Genomic DNA, 14,231 nt, shown 5'->3' with positions numbered 1-14,231 from the left:
GCCCTCCACTGGGTCTCTACTGGAATGGGGTCCTGAACCGTAGAAGGTCCCAGGCTGGGTATCCCTCCCTACCAAGCCTGCTGGGCCAAGGGTAATAGGGCCCAGGTCAAGAACCTGGCTACCAGACCAGCCACAGCCTGGGCCTACATGTCTGTGGTTGGAAAACATGTGTCAGGCAGGGCACCTAGTAGTGACTTAAAAATGGTAACCAAAAACTACCCCACATTTCTTCCTCCCAACTGCAATCTTTAGTCAGTGTTAGAGTCCCCAGGGCTTTCTTTAGCTTCATTGCAGATTGCTTCTAACATTTTCAAGTTATTCTCTGTACCCTGTCCTTTGTCATATCCCTTAGTATGGAATCAGTCTTCAAGCCAGACAATTGAGCAGGGTGAAAAAGAGTGAAAGTGTTAGTTGCTCAGTTGTATCTGACTCTGCGACACCATGGACTATAGCCCACCAGGCTCCTCTGTCCATGAATTCTCTAGACAAGAATACTGGAGTAGGTGAGACATTCCCTTCTCCAGGGGATCTTTCCAGCCTGGGGATCCAACTGGGGTCTCCTGCATTGCAGGCAGATTCTTTACCATCTGAACCACCAGGGGAGCCCCTGAGCAGGGTAGGAAGTGTGAAATAATCAGGTCAGCTCTTCAGACTGTTTAGAGGCCCAGAAAGGGCTTCAAGCCCTTCAAGGGTACTTGGATAGCACTTGGCATCCTTTGTTCTTGGCAGCTCTGCTCTCGATGGGCACTCAGGACCCTCCCTGTGGGCAGGGGCTTTCTCCCATCCTTTGTCCAGGCGAAGCTGTTCTGCATAAGGCCCTCTTCTTCAGGACAGACTACAAACATGCAAATTAGAATTCTTTTAATAGATATATATATATAAAAAAAAATACTAAAATACCCACGTGGTTCTGCTGTGTTATTTGCCCTAAAGAAAGGGGCAGAGTGAAGAAATCCCAGTGCAGCTCAGTGGGCCCATAGGGGGCCTTCCCATAGACTAAGGAGTGCTCACCCCCACCCCTGAGACTGGTAGCCCTCTTGCTGTTCCCAGCCCCCAATTCCTGCAGCAGGAAATCCCAGTGGTCCAGCCTTGGCACTGAGGGAGGGAGTAGAAGGCACCTGAAGGGCTGGCTGGGTGAATGACATGTGACCTTTAAAACATAAAGACAACACTGCGGTGTGGGGAGCGGGCTGTGTGTGGCTTGGGCAGCCTGCCAAGAGGCCCACTCCTCTATGGCACAGGTGTGGGATGGCCCCTCCTCCAGGAGTGAGGCAGCCTATGTCCCAACAGAATACTTTTCGCAAAATCGGGTTTTTTTGGTACAAAAGAAATGCAGAGGAGACGCGGGAAGCTGCGGAGGCAGGGCCAGCCACCCTCCCCAGACCTCAGATCATGGCGACGCTCTCAGGGCTACAGTTGAGGTGGGTGGAGGTGCTGCTGCTCCCAGAGGACTTGCAGGCCCGGCTGGGGGTGGGCTGCAGCGCGGCCACCAGTGTGTCTGAGGAGACCGCCCCAAACTCGTAGCTGAAGGTCCCGTAGAAGACGAGGATGTCAATGACGAACACCCACTCACACAGGGCTGCCCCATGCTGCAGCTGAGAGCTCTCATGGATGAAGAAGACCCCAGCTGGGAAGGGGCTAAGGAAACATCAGGGAGGAGGTGCGGGAGCCTGGTGACACCCTTCCTGTCTTCCTGGATATAGGCTGGGGCAGAGGACCAGGTCTCATCTCCCAGGAGTAGGGGGCAGAAGACCAGACTGGGCAGGGGTGTTTGTTCCCCCCACTCCCCCAGCATCCTGGGTGGTAGAGGGCCTGAGCTACAAGAGGAGTTCCTGGCCACCCCATCCTGGAAGGATACTGAGGATCAGAGTGACAAAGGCGATGGTTGCCAGCACAATCCGCAGGTAGGCCACGGCCAGGTCCTGAGGGGCCTTGGCCCCGTGGTAGGAGAGGGCACAGTGCAGGCAAACGAAAAGAAGGCCAGCAGTGAAGGCCACACCAGTTCCGACATAGTGCAGAGACTTAGCGTGGTCCACCTGGGCCCAGAGAGCGAGCACAGATCAGCCCCTCCCCTCCACCCCTTCATCTCCCACCCCCCACCTCACCCCCTCCCCGCCCCACCTTGCTGTTCCTCTAGGGGAAGCTGAAAGGCAGGTAGGCGGGCGTACCTGGAAGTTGCCCACCACCACCAGACCCGCAGCATTGGTGCAGCCTGTGATGAGCGTCGTGGTGTTGACCCAGGAATGACGGCTCTGCTCCAGGAGCTGCCCATAGCGCAGGAAGCAGATCAGGGCCACTGGGGGAGGAGAGCACAGCGGGGGCTGGCTCTGGCGCCTTCTCTGGCCCTGACCCAGCCCAGCTAGCTTTCCCCAGATGCTCTTGAGGGCCGGAAGGGAATGGACAGGCAGGGGTTGTACTATACCAGGGTGGTTGTGTGGGAGTCAGCCTTGGGCCTTCATGGAATGGAAGTGAAGTGGCCCCACTGGCCTTAGCCCTTGGTGCAGTGGGCTGCACAAAGCCAGGGCTTCCTGGGGAGTGGAGGTGAGGGTAGGCTGGATTGGGTGGGGTGGTAGTGGGGCGCCGAGGGCACAACTCACCCATGAAAGCACCCAGGTTGCCAATGAGGCTGAAGAGGCAGCTCTCAGGGGGGTACAAGCCACACTTGCTGAGAGGAGGGGGTGGGGACAGAGTGAGAGGGGCAGAACCACTGGAAAGCCCCCCTCCTGGCCCACTTGCTCTTTCTAGCCTTATGTGCACCTGTTCCTTCGTAGGCCAGACCCTGATGGATAAAGGCCAGTGTCCCTTACAAACAAGTGGCCCCAGGCTGACCACACCTCCCCCTAAGGCAGAGTGCTGGGTGTTTGCTGGAGTTGTGAGAGCCCAGGATTGCCTAGTGGACCCCACGGCTCCCTGGGATCCGAGACTGTCAAGGTCCACAGTGGGTCTGATTTCCGTTATGCCAGGGCTTAGGCTGGGCAGAAAGCTGGAACCTAAATATAGGTGCCTCCACTCACTAGCTGAGGGATCTGGATGGGTGACATAGTGCAGTCTCAGTTTCCTTGCCTATAAAGTCATGAAAACAATAGCTGCCTCAGTGCTGGGAAGGTGAAATGATCTTAGACATGTAAAGGATTCAGTGCAGGGCCTGGCTCATAGTAATTGGTATGCTCTTAATGGAATTACTATTTCTGGGACCCAGGGATATGCCTTGGCTTGAGGCACTTGGCTGGGAGACTAGCTGGGCCTTGGGTCTCCATCACCTCCCAGGTTTCTAGGCCTCACCTGATGAGGGGGATGTCATCCAGGGTGCAGCAGATCTTGGGGCCCCCTTGCTCCATGGGGTCAGGAGAGCAGGATTCGTTGTAAGACCTGTTAGGTAGGACAGAGCATAGCCTGGGGGGAAGGGGTTCCCTCAGGTCTCTCAGAGACACCCTCCCAGACCTCCCTTGGCAGGGGCAGAAGAGCCCACTTCCCAGGACCCCTGAGACAGAAGCCAAAGGGGCAAATGACGGTGGGAAGCAGGTAGGTGGGCACAAAGCCATGCCTGGGGAGGGGGCAGGCGCTGCCAATGTCAGAGAAGAGCAGTGAGGCCCAGTGTCTCCATCTGGCTTGAGGCAGCCCCGGCCCAAGAGGGAACAGAGATGAAGGGAGCTTTAGAGTGAGGCTGTCTGCAGAGTGCGCCATACCAGTTCTCCACGGGGCACACGTGGTGGTTCATCACAGCCATGGCATACCTGCGGGAGCACAACTGTCACCCTGCCCCACGATGCGCCCAGCCTTCCCCCACCGACTCTTTTCCTTCATCCAGTCTCACTCTCCTCTCTGGGGACTTGAGTTGGGGTGGCCTGCTACTCTAGAACCCACAGCCTGGTCCCAAACTAGAGGACTTCCGGAAGTTGCCCTGGCTAGAAATGTGTCTGTCTGCATTACCCCGCTGGACAGCAGTGGTGCCAGCTTGTCCCAAGGGGCTGTGGGCCCAGGCACCAGGTCAGGCTCTGGAGACAGCCAGAGTGACCCTGGGTGCCACCCTGGAGCCTGCCACAGGACAAGGGGGCTTTCTGTGTACCATCAGGCTCCTGTTGGGTCCTGGTTGGGCCCTGTCCCTCCTCACATTTTGTTCCCTCGTTGCCTACCCCCCATCCCCCTCCGTACTCACACAGTCCATAGGCCAGTGATGGAGAATGCTGACAGGCTGACAGGAAGGAGGATCCAGGCGGTCATGAGGGAGGGAAGCCAGGGTGGTGGTGATTGGGGGGGGGAGGACAAGAGGTATCAGGAGAAGAGGGGGTGGGCCGGCTACCTTAAGATACTTCGTCAAAACCATCAGCTGCCCGGGCCTGGTGGAGAGAGACAGGTCAAAGTCCAGGGTCTAGTGACTGACCAAAGCAGGTGCTGGGGAGAGAAAGGTGGTCAGCACTAGATGCAGGGCTCCCTCTGCGGCTCTGAGCGCCCACGCTTGGGACTGAGCCTCCACCACAACGTGGACACCCTCCGGCATTCACCGGGGACCCTCCGTCATTCACCGGGGGTCCTCCCCCTTCCAGCCTGATGTTCAGACGCCGCGGGGCCCTAAGCTCTGGAAAGGGAGCCACCCTCCCTGGCCTGAGGGTTCCGGGCTGGGAGAGGGGCTGGAGTCAGGACAATCCGGAGCGGGTCACGCCAAGAAAAGCCTGCGAAGGGGTCCGGGGATGGGCGGAGAATCAGCCGGGCGCAGGCAGCTACCTGAGCGCCGGCGCCGCGGGAAAGGGGCGGGTTCACGCGGTAAGCCCAGCCCGGTCCCCCGCCCGCCCGCCTGGGCGCCCGCAGCCCCCAGCACCTGCGTCTTCGCAGGTGGTCTCTGGAGGTCTGAGGGAGGAAGGGGCCCCGTACGCACCTCCCCGGAGCGCCCCGCCGTCGCCTCCTGCTCGGCCCCCGCGTGGCGCCGTCCCCGGCTGCGGCCCTCGGAGCGACCCTGAATGGTTTAAAGGGCCGGGAGGCCCCACCCCCAGCGCCCCGGGCTGAGCCGCGCCGCCCGCCGGGACTTGGAGTCCGCACCGCCCCCGCCCCGGCGCCGCAAACCGAGCCGGGAACTACAGTTCCCGAGTCCCCGCGCCCGCGTCATGCTGGAACGGTGGGCGGTGCCCCGACTTGGGGGGGAACCTGGGCTCTGTGGGCGGCGGCGTGAGACCCCAGCCGAGGAGGATCTGATGCGGAGATACCAAGATAACCCCGTCTTCCCTTCTCCTGTGGTGGAAGCTTCGGGAGGCGGGAAGCTCCGGGGTCTGCGCCTCCTTCCAGCTGCACCTGTGATTGTCATTGCACACGTGGCTAAAGGATGCCTTCCTTCGCCGCCGCCGGGCACATTTTGCAACCTGGACTGGCCGACGGGGACTTCGGACAGCCTCCCTCAGTGTGGCGCCCCGTGCCTGCCTCTGTCCAAGGCGAGGCCGGTCTGCAGGGCAGAGGGCACAAAGTTCTGGTTGTTCCTTAAGAAATTCAAGCGCCCTGCATTATTTGGCTTCTGCTTTCCTCGGACTCAGCAAAGTCTGGAGGAGAGCTACTTTCATCAGATACATTTTATTTTCAAGGGTACTTGTACACAGGGTACGGTCCAGAAGTCAGCGTCCAAAATAGGGTTCCTGACTGCTGAGCACTGGCTTGAAACAATATCCATTCTAAGGACACCCCCATGGCCAGGGTTTGGGAGGGAAAAGAGGAGAGGAAGGCTGGAGACCCAGAGCAATCTGGGAAAAAGCAAACAGGCTAGTGTGAGGATAAATTACCCAACAGCTTCACCAAACCTTATGTTGACTGGGGAAAAAAAAAAAAAGCACAACCCAAAAGTTGAGAATTGTGTTTTATTTGGCAAACTTTCTAAGGATTCCAACCCGGGAGGCAGCCTCTCAGATAGCTCTGTGGGACTGCTCCAAAGAGGCAAGGGAGCAGTCAGGCTATAAAGTAGTTTTTACAAAAAGCTGGTAGTTGGAATATCAAAAGCTTTACTGTTAATTAAAGACCAGTAACCAGACGTAATGAGTTTAGTGTTTTTCTTGGGGAAGATACAAGAGTCTGGGCTCACTGAAAGCATTCCTTTGATATGCACCTCAACTATTTGGGGCTAACAGCCTGCTTTTCTCCACCTTGAGTCCCCTCAGGGTGCAGTTGGGGGTGGCTACAGTGGCTACTGCCTTGATGGCCACATCCTTTGTTTACTGATAGGGCAGGTGACACTCCATCCACACTTTAAGGCCAAGAGTGCCCTCCTGGACATTGTTTTTATGATTAAAAGGGCAGGAAAGTATTCAAACTGGCAGTCCAGTGTCTGTTGGAGTCCATATGAGGCAACACCAGGGCCCACAGATCTTTACTGAAAGGAGCATTGTGCCCATGCTGCCAGGAACCAGGGAGCTTAAATTCAGCAGGACTGGTGACGTAAAGGTAATAGTCAGAAATGGCCTTGGACTGTGGGGGAAATGGAGTAGATACACTAATTGGACAATGGCTTGAGGAAGGAGAAACCTTTCTGAACCTAGTAGAAGGTAAAAATGGAACCAGGAAGCCTGTTGGAGGACCCTCTTCCAAACTGCATCAGGGTGAGTAGTTAAAACTGGGTCAAGAACCATGGCAGTGCAGAGCGACCCTGTACAAGAACACCTGGCTGAAGAACCAGGGAGGTATAAAACCAGTCCGCCTTCTGCTGGCCAGGTTTTGTGCCCCAGGACAAAGGAGTGCCTCTGTCTAATTTATCGAGATCACCATCTTCTTGCCCAGGGGTGTTCCCCTGGGAGCAGGCAATTTTTCTTATCTGCCAAATAGTGCTGTGAGCCCTTAGTATTTCCTACCTCTTTGGAAGCTTCAGTTCAGTTCAGTCGCTCAGTCGTGTCCGACTCTTTGCAACCCCATAAATCGCAGCACGCCAGGCCTCCCTGTCCATCACCAACTCCCGGAGTTTACTCAAACTCATGCCCATCGAGTCGGTGATGCCATCCACCTATCTCATCCTCTGTCGTCCCCTTCTCCTCCTGCCCCCAATCCCTCCCAGAATCAGGGTCTTTTCCAATGAGTCAACTCTTCGCATGAGGTGGCCAAAGTATTGGAGTTCCAGCTTCAGCATCAGGCCTTCCAATGAATACCCAGGACTGATCTCCTTTAGGATAGACTGGTTGGGTCTCCTTGCAGTCCCAGGGACTCTCAAGTCTTCTCCAACACCACAGGTCAAAAGCATCAATTTTTCGGCACTCGGCTTTCTTCACAGTCCAACTCTCACATCCATACATGACCACTGGAAAAACCATAGCCTTGAAGCTTAGCGATTCTTAGTCAACACTTACTATCTCCTGTTGAGTTGGTCTGTGTTCCTTTTTAGCCATGATTGTGGAGAAGGCCCAGGAGGACTACTCAGGTTCTAAACTGTCTGTTCTATCCTAAAGTGGGGGTAAGGCAAGCAGTCCAGAGCCTTGACAAGGAGGCAGATTTTGACTTAATACAACAATCTAAGTAGCCCCTAGAACAGAGAATTAGCCCGAGACAGAAGGGCTCTTCAAGGGATGCTGATAGGGATGAGTTGCATATCAGTAGAAAGTAGGACCAGATGTCTTTAAAAGGCCCTTCCAGCTCCAATGCCATGTGAATCTACTTGTTATGCTCCAACCAGGACAGTCCTTAAAATAGTCAGGCAGAACAAGAGATCAGATTTTCAGTGCTGATTCTGTGCTGAATGACTTTAGGAGAGCACGTAGTCTTCTCTTCCCTAAGTACACAAGTGATTTCACAACTCTTGGCAAAAACAGTGCTTATAAAAATAGTATGTTTATTGGTTAAAAAGAATGCTGTATTTGCAAAGTACCTTACTTCCAGGATTTTCAAATAAATTTGCAACATGTCATTTTATTCATCCATACAGCAGGAACATTGGAAATGAGAAAACAGAAGAAAGTATGGCTTCTCATATGTTATACAACCAGTTCCTCATTCTGGTGGCCCTGGGAAGGCAGAGGGGCCATTCCCTCTCTTCCCTTCTGGCATCACTCCACCTCCTGGGGAAATTTGGGGTGGGTGCCTGTGGTTTCTTGGTCATATGATTCCTCAGGGGCAGGATAGGAATTCAATGAGGGAACTTAAAATGTTTCAGATAACTGTCAACATTTCCTTGATGTTCCTCCCCAAAGAAGGCTCAGAGGTAGGAAAGCCACCTGTCCTTACTCTTGTCTGCAAAAGGCTGCATTTACATGTGTGAACCAGTTGGGGGCCCTACCTTACCACCAACAGACGGTGCCACATGCACAGTAAGCTGGATACCCACCACTCCAAAGGGTTTCTTCCAGTTTCGTGGGCTAATCTCTGCACGGCAGTGCCCCTGGGAGTGGACCAGTGGAGATGGAATGTCCCTTTTCAGAGGCTTGTCCAGAGAGAGAAGCATTTCTTATTGCCCACGCTGGTCCTACTGGCTGGTTTCCTACTCTCATTCAGGACAAAAAGCTTTACGTTCTCCTTTTCCCATCTTGTATTACATTCTTCAAAGACTTTCATCCTTGCCAGCTGGCTGGAACGCAAGTGTTTTAGTGTTTACTCTCGCACAGCCCCAAACCCCTGCAAACCCAGCTTCCTTCTATTAGTAACATCACCCACTGTGGCCCGGGACACACAATGCCTTAACATCCAAGGCTTAGCCTCAGTAAATGAAGAATGCTTCATTTTGGATGAACATGAAATATGCTTATTAGACTCCCAGGCAGCTGAGACTATATCTAGTCAAATAAGTGCTGATCCTGAGGCAGTCTGCCAGAAAGCTAGTCTAATGCTGTAGCCAATGCACGAAACAGCAGGGACAGTCCTCTTTGAGACAGCTCGAGGGCCTCTGGGAAATGCCCTGGAAACTGCTCCTGAGGGCAAGGCACCAACAACTGAAGATGGCTGAAAAGACATCAGGAGGCAAGTCCAGTAAATATACTGGAGAGCAGGACACCATCTTGGACTGCAGTGAGGGGTAAGAAGCAATGAGCGGAGCTCCAAGGCTGTCAATGGGCTGAGAGCTGTTAGTAGAGAAGCATTCCGGACACACCTGGAGCCACGGCAGCATCAACACCACTAGGCCTGGCCTGAAGGACAACCTCTCATTTAAGTACCAGGCTTAGTGCTTCCTAGAGTTGTGCAGCATAAACTAGCTAAGAATTAGAATGCTTTCTTGGGAAGATATTTTATATGCACTCGATTAGCAAAGCACCTCAACAAGTTTACACATGAGATGTTCCCATCAGTCTCTTACCTGAGAGTGTGAGGATTATGCGATCAACACACAGGAGGACAGAATTGGTACATGAGTCTCACAAAACAGGGCTGAAGGCTAAACTCTCAGGGGTCATGCCCCCATGGACTTGTTTCTAAATTCTATAATAAATCCAGGAAAACAGGCCATCCAGCTATGAGAAGACAAACCCAAAAAAGTATTTCCAGACTAGGAAGCCTAAGAGTTTCGGTGAAATCCTATGTCCAAGTCAGCAGATCAGCTGAAGAGCTGTAAGACTAAAATGCCTGGTGCTCTGAGCTGCAGGAAGACAGGGGACAGAGTATGGCGCAGTCTCCTCGACCTGGGCGGCTCTGGAGGGTAGTTAACCTTAAGAGTTAAAAGGCACTTCTAGCCTGGCCGAATGAGGACAGACTTGCTCCACTGGAAGAGAACTGAGCCCAGCACTGGCAAGTTGAAGGCATTTGACTTTGGGCAGCTCTGGGAGTCAGGATCTGCTGGTCCTTGTCTGCCTTCACAACCAGGCCCTTCTAATTTATCCACCTCACTCACCTTCCCAGAGAGCTGTGACTTGCTGCATTTTAATGATGTAGTTGAAGTAGCTGCCTTGCCCCATTTCTGAGCTGGTAGATTTTCAGGGCTGTAGGGCACAAAGCAAAAGTGCCCTTAGATGTCCTTTATGAGCAAAGTTGCTGAGAGGGACCGGCCAGACTGATCTTGAGACCCTGAGGTGAAACCTCTGGGGCAGGGGGAGTGTTGGTCTGAAGAAGTCCCAGTGCTCATGGGCTCCCTTAAATCCCATACTTCAAGTCACTGAGGTTAGGCCCATTTGCTGGAAAACCACAGAGGCTTGGTACTGTCGTGTACGGGACGGCTGGTGGATTTCTCAGACCTTAGTCCAACCCTCATTAGGAAGAATGTTCACTTCAGTGAAAGCAGTGATATTCCCGGGTTCTTTAGTATTAAGGTCTCTTAGGAGTTTTACATACTCTTGGGAGGTAGGACGGGAGAAAGAGCAGGGGAAGGGAAGATGAAAGAGGCTTGCTTAGCTCCCTCCAGGAGACTTTTCAGGCTCCCCTCCTTTTCCCAACTAGGGCTCCAAGTGAAAGAGAAACTGTTAGTTGCCAAGTCGTGTCTGACTCTTTTACGACCCCATGGACTGTAACCCACCAGGTTCCTCTGTCCATGGAATTCTCCAGGCAAGAATACTGGAGTGGGTTGCCATTCCCTTCTCCAGGGGATCTTCCTGACCCAGGGAATTGAATCTGGGTCTCCTGCATTGCAGGTGGATTCTTTACTGTCTGCACCCCAGGGCTCCAACAGGCAATAATTGTTCATGTTGAATTTGCCTTTGTACGTACACTCAAGACTGCTAAATCACATTTGGAAACACAGTTTCTGGCTTGTTTTGAGAGTTCTCCTTTAGCCTGAGCACAGATGGTTTGTTCACAGCTAGGGATCAGGTGGGAAGCTGGAATTATGTAGTCCTAGCCCAGGCAGGTTTTGCGGCAAGAAAACCTCACAGTTGAGTTCTGGCATCATCTTTTGAGACTGGGCGAAGTGATGGAGCATGGGAGAAACCTGCAAAAGCCACGTAAGGGGAGGGAGACATGCTTGCATGTAGGCATCAAAGAAAGTCTCCCTTGACTGGTATCAGAAGTACTGGGAGAGCTTGCCAGAAAGGCAGAGGCCAGAACCCCCACATCCAAAATCCTTAGCAGCTAAAGGTGGGAGGTGGGGGGGATTGTGACTGATGCATGGGGAGACAAAAAAGATGAATGAAAGAAGAGAACAAAGAAACGCCAGAAAAGAAGATCTAGAAAATGCAGACATGGAAGTGAGCAGAAGGCACAGAAGTAAGGAACCATAAAATAGCAAACAGGGCTCAAGGAGCTGGGTGGAGCAGCAGCGGCCAGGTGCCCTGGGGGACATGACCTTGGTGAGAAAGCAGCAATTTGGCACAGGGTTTCATAAACCTCAACTCTCCCCAGAGTTTTTGCTTCCACAGAACCAAGCTAACCAAACAAAATTCTCAAAAATTTTCAGAATATTAGGCTGGTAAAATGGGCCAACATATAAGAAAAAACGGCTACAAGGGAGATGGCCAGGCCCAGTCCCTGTGACACCCTTTTCCTGTGGATGTGGCAGCTTTGGTGGGGGTACAAGGGCGTCTTGAGATCAGCTCAGACTGGTCCCGGCACCCTCGAACTAGGGATGGCTCCCTGGGCAGTGACTCCAGTCTGTTCAGTGTCGGCTCTGGCGCTTTGCAATCTCCTCCTGGATGCGCAACTTGAGGGCCTCTCGCATGAGTGGCTCCAGAGGCGTGTGGGCTGACACCTCCTCGCTCACCCTTCCTGGATCATCATCCTACGTGGAGGAAGAGTCAGGAAGCTCAGGGCCCGGCCTCTTCTGGAAAGGTGGCCTGCCCTGTCCCTAGGCAACACTCTCACAGATCTCCGTGGGACTCACAACTTCTTGCCAGTGCCTGTCATTGCCCAGGTGTCCCCTTAATAATGATTCTCGACTGTGGGCCATGTGCCCTTCCCATCGCCCGCTGAGAATCACTGTGATGGGAGTGGCTTGTGCTCAAAAGCATCGCCTAGCAGTCTGTGCTCCCATGTGGGACAGATACTGCCCACCAGTCCCTGAGGAAAACAGTGGCTCCGGGTCTCACAGTGATTTCCACCACGGCCCAGGACCCTCAGGCTGCAGCTGTTTCCACCAGGCGTACCTGATACACGATAACTGAGGTGATGTCTCCGCTGTCCGCCTCATACTCTAAGCAGAAAAGCTGATGGCCAGGAGGCTCTGGCTCAGAGCTGCCACTACTGCTGCTTTCACCGGACTCCTCACAGTCTGGGTTGCTTGGGTGGGTAGAACCATCTGGAGGGATGAACCAGAATGAGAGAGAAGAAAAGAAGGCTGCTGGAACCCTTGCCCAGAGATGATACAGGAAAACAGACTGTAAAGAAAACCCCAGACTTCTCTGGTGATCCAGTGGTAGGGAATCTGTCTGCCAAAGCAGGGGACAACAGGTTCGATCCCTGGTCCAGGAAGATCCCACATGCCTCAGGCCAACTAAGCCTGTGCGCTCTAGAACACAACTACTGAGCCTGTGTTCTAGAATCCGAGCCCCGAAACAAGAGAAGTTACCGCAATAAAAAGCCAAAGCACTGCAAGTGGAGAGGAGCCCCTGCTCACTGGAACTACAGAAAGCCTGTGGGCAGCAATGAAGACCCAGCACAGCCAAAAATAAATAAATAAAATTAAAAAAAGAAAAAAGGCTGAATTTAGGGGGAAAAAAAAGCACCGGTCTTCTCAGGGACTCAGAAAGTGTGTGTGAAATGTGCCGCCTATGAGGGATTTTATTCACCTTTACACCTCTGCCCTAGCACCAGCACAGTCACATCACATGGGAAGTACACAACGCACAATGGTCTACAGTGTTGGAAGGTGGTAGAGAGGCGGACTGCGCTCTCCCTGGGTTCAAATCAAGGCTCTGCCATTTACTTCCCTGAGATCTCAGGCAAGTTACTGAACCTCTTTGTATCCGTTTTGCAGACTGTGAAACACAAATGATAATGGTTCCCATCTTATGGGGTCCTCTGACAGCTAAATGAATGAAATGTATACAACCTCTAAAGGCACTCTTCGGGAAGATCAACAAATTTAGCATCATATGTTATCTACTGTAACTGCTAGGTCGAAATGAAGGAAAAAAGGCCATTAAGTTGGTCTGGGCTTCATTCCACAAGTATGTCCTTGTCGCCTAGAGCAGTGCCAAACTTATTTTCTGTTAGGTGACAGGAATACGAAAATAGTGTGGTGGAGAGAAAGCGAAAGACAACTTCTTGCCGACTCCCAGGTTTGTCCGGTAACAGCGATGCTTAACTTGAGCCCTCTCTGTTCTACGGGGAGAATCACTAGCGGCGACTGGGGACACGAGGTAGATGTTCCAAGAAGGGACGAGATGAACTGAGCCTTGGGGGCTAAGAAGTAGCTTTTTCCCATACAGGAAAGAAGAGTGCACTGAGGCTGAGCCGGGGCCAAAAGAGCGCGCGGGCTCGAGGAAGCAGGCGGGTGGGCGGCCTCACCTCGGTGTCGCGGCAGGTACACCTGCAGGTCGGGCCTTCGGGGCCGAGTGGGCGCGGGCGTGTGCCGCCTCCTCGCCTTCTCCTTGGCCGCCTGCTTCACCTTCTTGTCGTAGTCGTCCCTGCGGGGAGCCGAGCGGGAGTCAGGGACTGCCGGGCCAGGCCAGGCCGGGGCTGGCGGCGGTGGCGCGGGGCGGGGCGGTACCGGGCGAGCTGGTTCCGTCGGATGTGGTGCACGAAGCCGTGGCTCATGTCCAGTCGCCCTCCAGGCTTGCAACAGAGTCCCGGCCCGGGACCCGGCGCCGCTTCCATCTTAACCCCCGTGCGCGGAGCCGCCGCCGTCCCCGCCTCAAGGCCCCCAACGGCCACCCTCCCTCCCGGAAACTCAGCACCGCCCCTCGTTCGACTTTCGGCCACTAGCCCTGACGTCGGGAAAAAGGGCGGGCAGGGCCGAGCTTCTCTGCGCGCAGAGTTCCAGGCGCCGGCGGGGCGGGGCGGGGCGGGGCGGGGCGGGGCGGGGCGGGGCGGGGCGGGCCGGGGCGTAGGGGCGGGCGTGGGGGCGGGCCGGGGCGGCGCGGAGCGGACCAAAATACTGCAAGCTTAACTCCCTTTTCCTGCCGGGGTTTTCCTTTTGTGACATTATCAATAGGAAAACAGGATTTAGGCTTACTGCTGATATATCAGAAAATCTAGAAAAACACAAAGCACCCATCACACCCTCAGAATTCGCTGTAGAGCCTTCCCTTCCCTTTTCTTCTGCTGGGATGTGTGACACTCCATCACCAGCCGTGGCATAGGCCGACTGTTGAACCCAGCCGTGCCTCAGTTTACTCATTTGTAAGTGGGGGCACTGACAGCAGCTCCCTCCAAAGAGATCCTGAGGAGGCGAGTGCACGGGTTGGGCACACAGCGGCGCC

The 14,231-nt window shown here is 54.0% G+C and overlaps 2 protein-coding genes across 5 annotated transcripts; both read right to left on the bottom strand.

The window, feature by feature from the left end:
* Positions 1-844: 844 nt before the first annotated feature.
* TMEM150A (transmembrane protein 150A) lies at positions 845-4,966 on the bottom strand. 4 transcript variants are annotated; one of them, XM_020889437.2, is made up of 8 exons: positions 4,874-4,966; positions 4,157-4,337; positions 3,687-3,734; positions 3,283-3,369; positions 2,598-2,665; positions 2,169-2,296; positions 1,859-2,036; positions 845-1,627 (listed from the first exon to the last, which is right to left on the bottom strand). In XM_020889437.2, the coding sequence occupies exons 2-8, from the start codon at positions 4,219-4,221 to the stop codon at positions 1,386-1,388; spliced, it is 816 nt and encodes a 271-aa protein (XP_020745096.1). In that variant the 5' UTR covers positions 4,222-4,337; positions 4,874-4,966; the 3' UTR covers positions 845-1,385. The 4 variants fall into 4 exon arrangements, with proteins under 4 accessions (XP_020745096.1, XP_070335683.1, XP_020745097.1 ...); XM_070479582.1 differs by lacking the exon at positions 4,874-4,966 and having other exon boundaries at positions 3,545-3,734; positions 4,157-4,192; positions 4,301-4,775; XM_020889438.2 differs by lacking the exon at positions 4,874-4,966 and having other exon boundaries at positions 4,157-4,192; positions 4,301-4,769.
* A 6,286-nt stretch (positions 4,967-11,252) lies between these two features.
* Positions 11,253-13,783, bottom strand: C2H2orf68 (chromosome 2 C2orf68 homolog). Its single transcript, XM_020889441.2, has 4 exons — positions 13,520-13,783; positions 13,318-13,436; positions 11,955-12,106; positions 11,253-11,590 (listed from the first exon to the last, which is right to left on the bottom strand). The coding sequence occupies exons 1-4, from the start codon at positions 13,624-13,626 to the stop codon at positions 11,468-11,470; spliced, it is 501 nt and encodes a 166-aa protein (XP_020745100.1). The 5' UTR covers positions 13,627-13,783; the 3' UTR covers positions 11,253-11,467.
* Positions 13,784-14,231: the final 448 nt, after the last annotated feature.

Source organism: Odocoileus virginianus, chromosome 2 (assembly GCF_023699985.2).
Source record: "Odocoileus virginianus isolate 20LAN1187 ecotype Illinois chromosome 2, Ovbor_1.2, whole genome shotgun sequence".
In the NCBI taxonomy this organism is placed as follows: Eukaryota; Metazoa; Chordata; class Mammalia; order Artiodactyla; family Cervidae; genus Odocoileus; species Odocoileus virginianus.
Note: the sequence above shows the minus strand (reverse complement) of the source record. Positions and strands in the feature narration are given on the sequence as shown.

Coding starts and splice junctions, on each gene's coding strand:
- TMEM150A (XM_070479582.1), bottom strand. CDS start 3,684: ATGGCGCACTCTGCAGACAGCCTCACTCTAAAGCTCCCTTCATCTCTG. Junction 2,297..2,597: donor CAACCTGGGTGCTTTCATGG/GTGAGTTGTGCC, acceptor CTCCTCCCCCAG/TGGCCCTGATCTGCTTCCTG. Junction 2,037..2,168: donor TGGTGGTGGGCAACTTCCAG/GTACGCCCGCCT, acceptor CTCTGGGCCCAG/GTGGACCACGCTAAGTCTCT.
- C2H2orf68 (XM_020889441.2), bottom strand. CDS start 13,626: ATGGAAGCGGCGCCGGGTCCCGGGCCGGGACTCTGTTGCAAGCCTGGA. Junction 13,437..13,519: donor CGACGGAACCAGCTCGCCCG/GTACCGCCCCGC, acceptor GGCTCCCCGCAG/GGACGACTACGACAAGAAGG. Junction 12,107..13,317: donor GTACCTGCCGCGACACCGAG/GTGAGGCCGCCC, acceptor TCATCCCTCCAG/ATGGTTCTACCCACCCAAGC.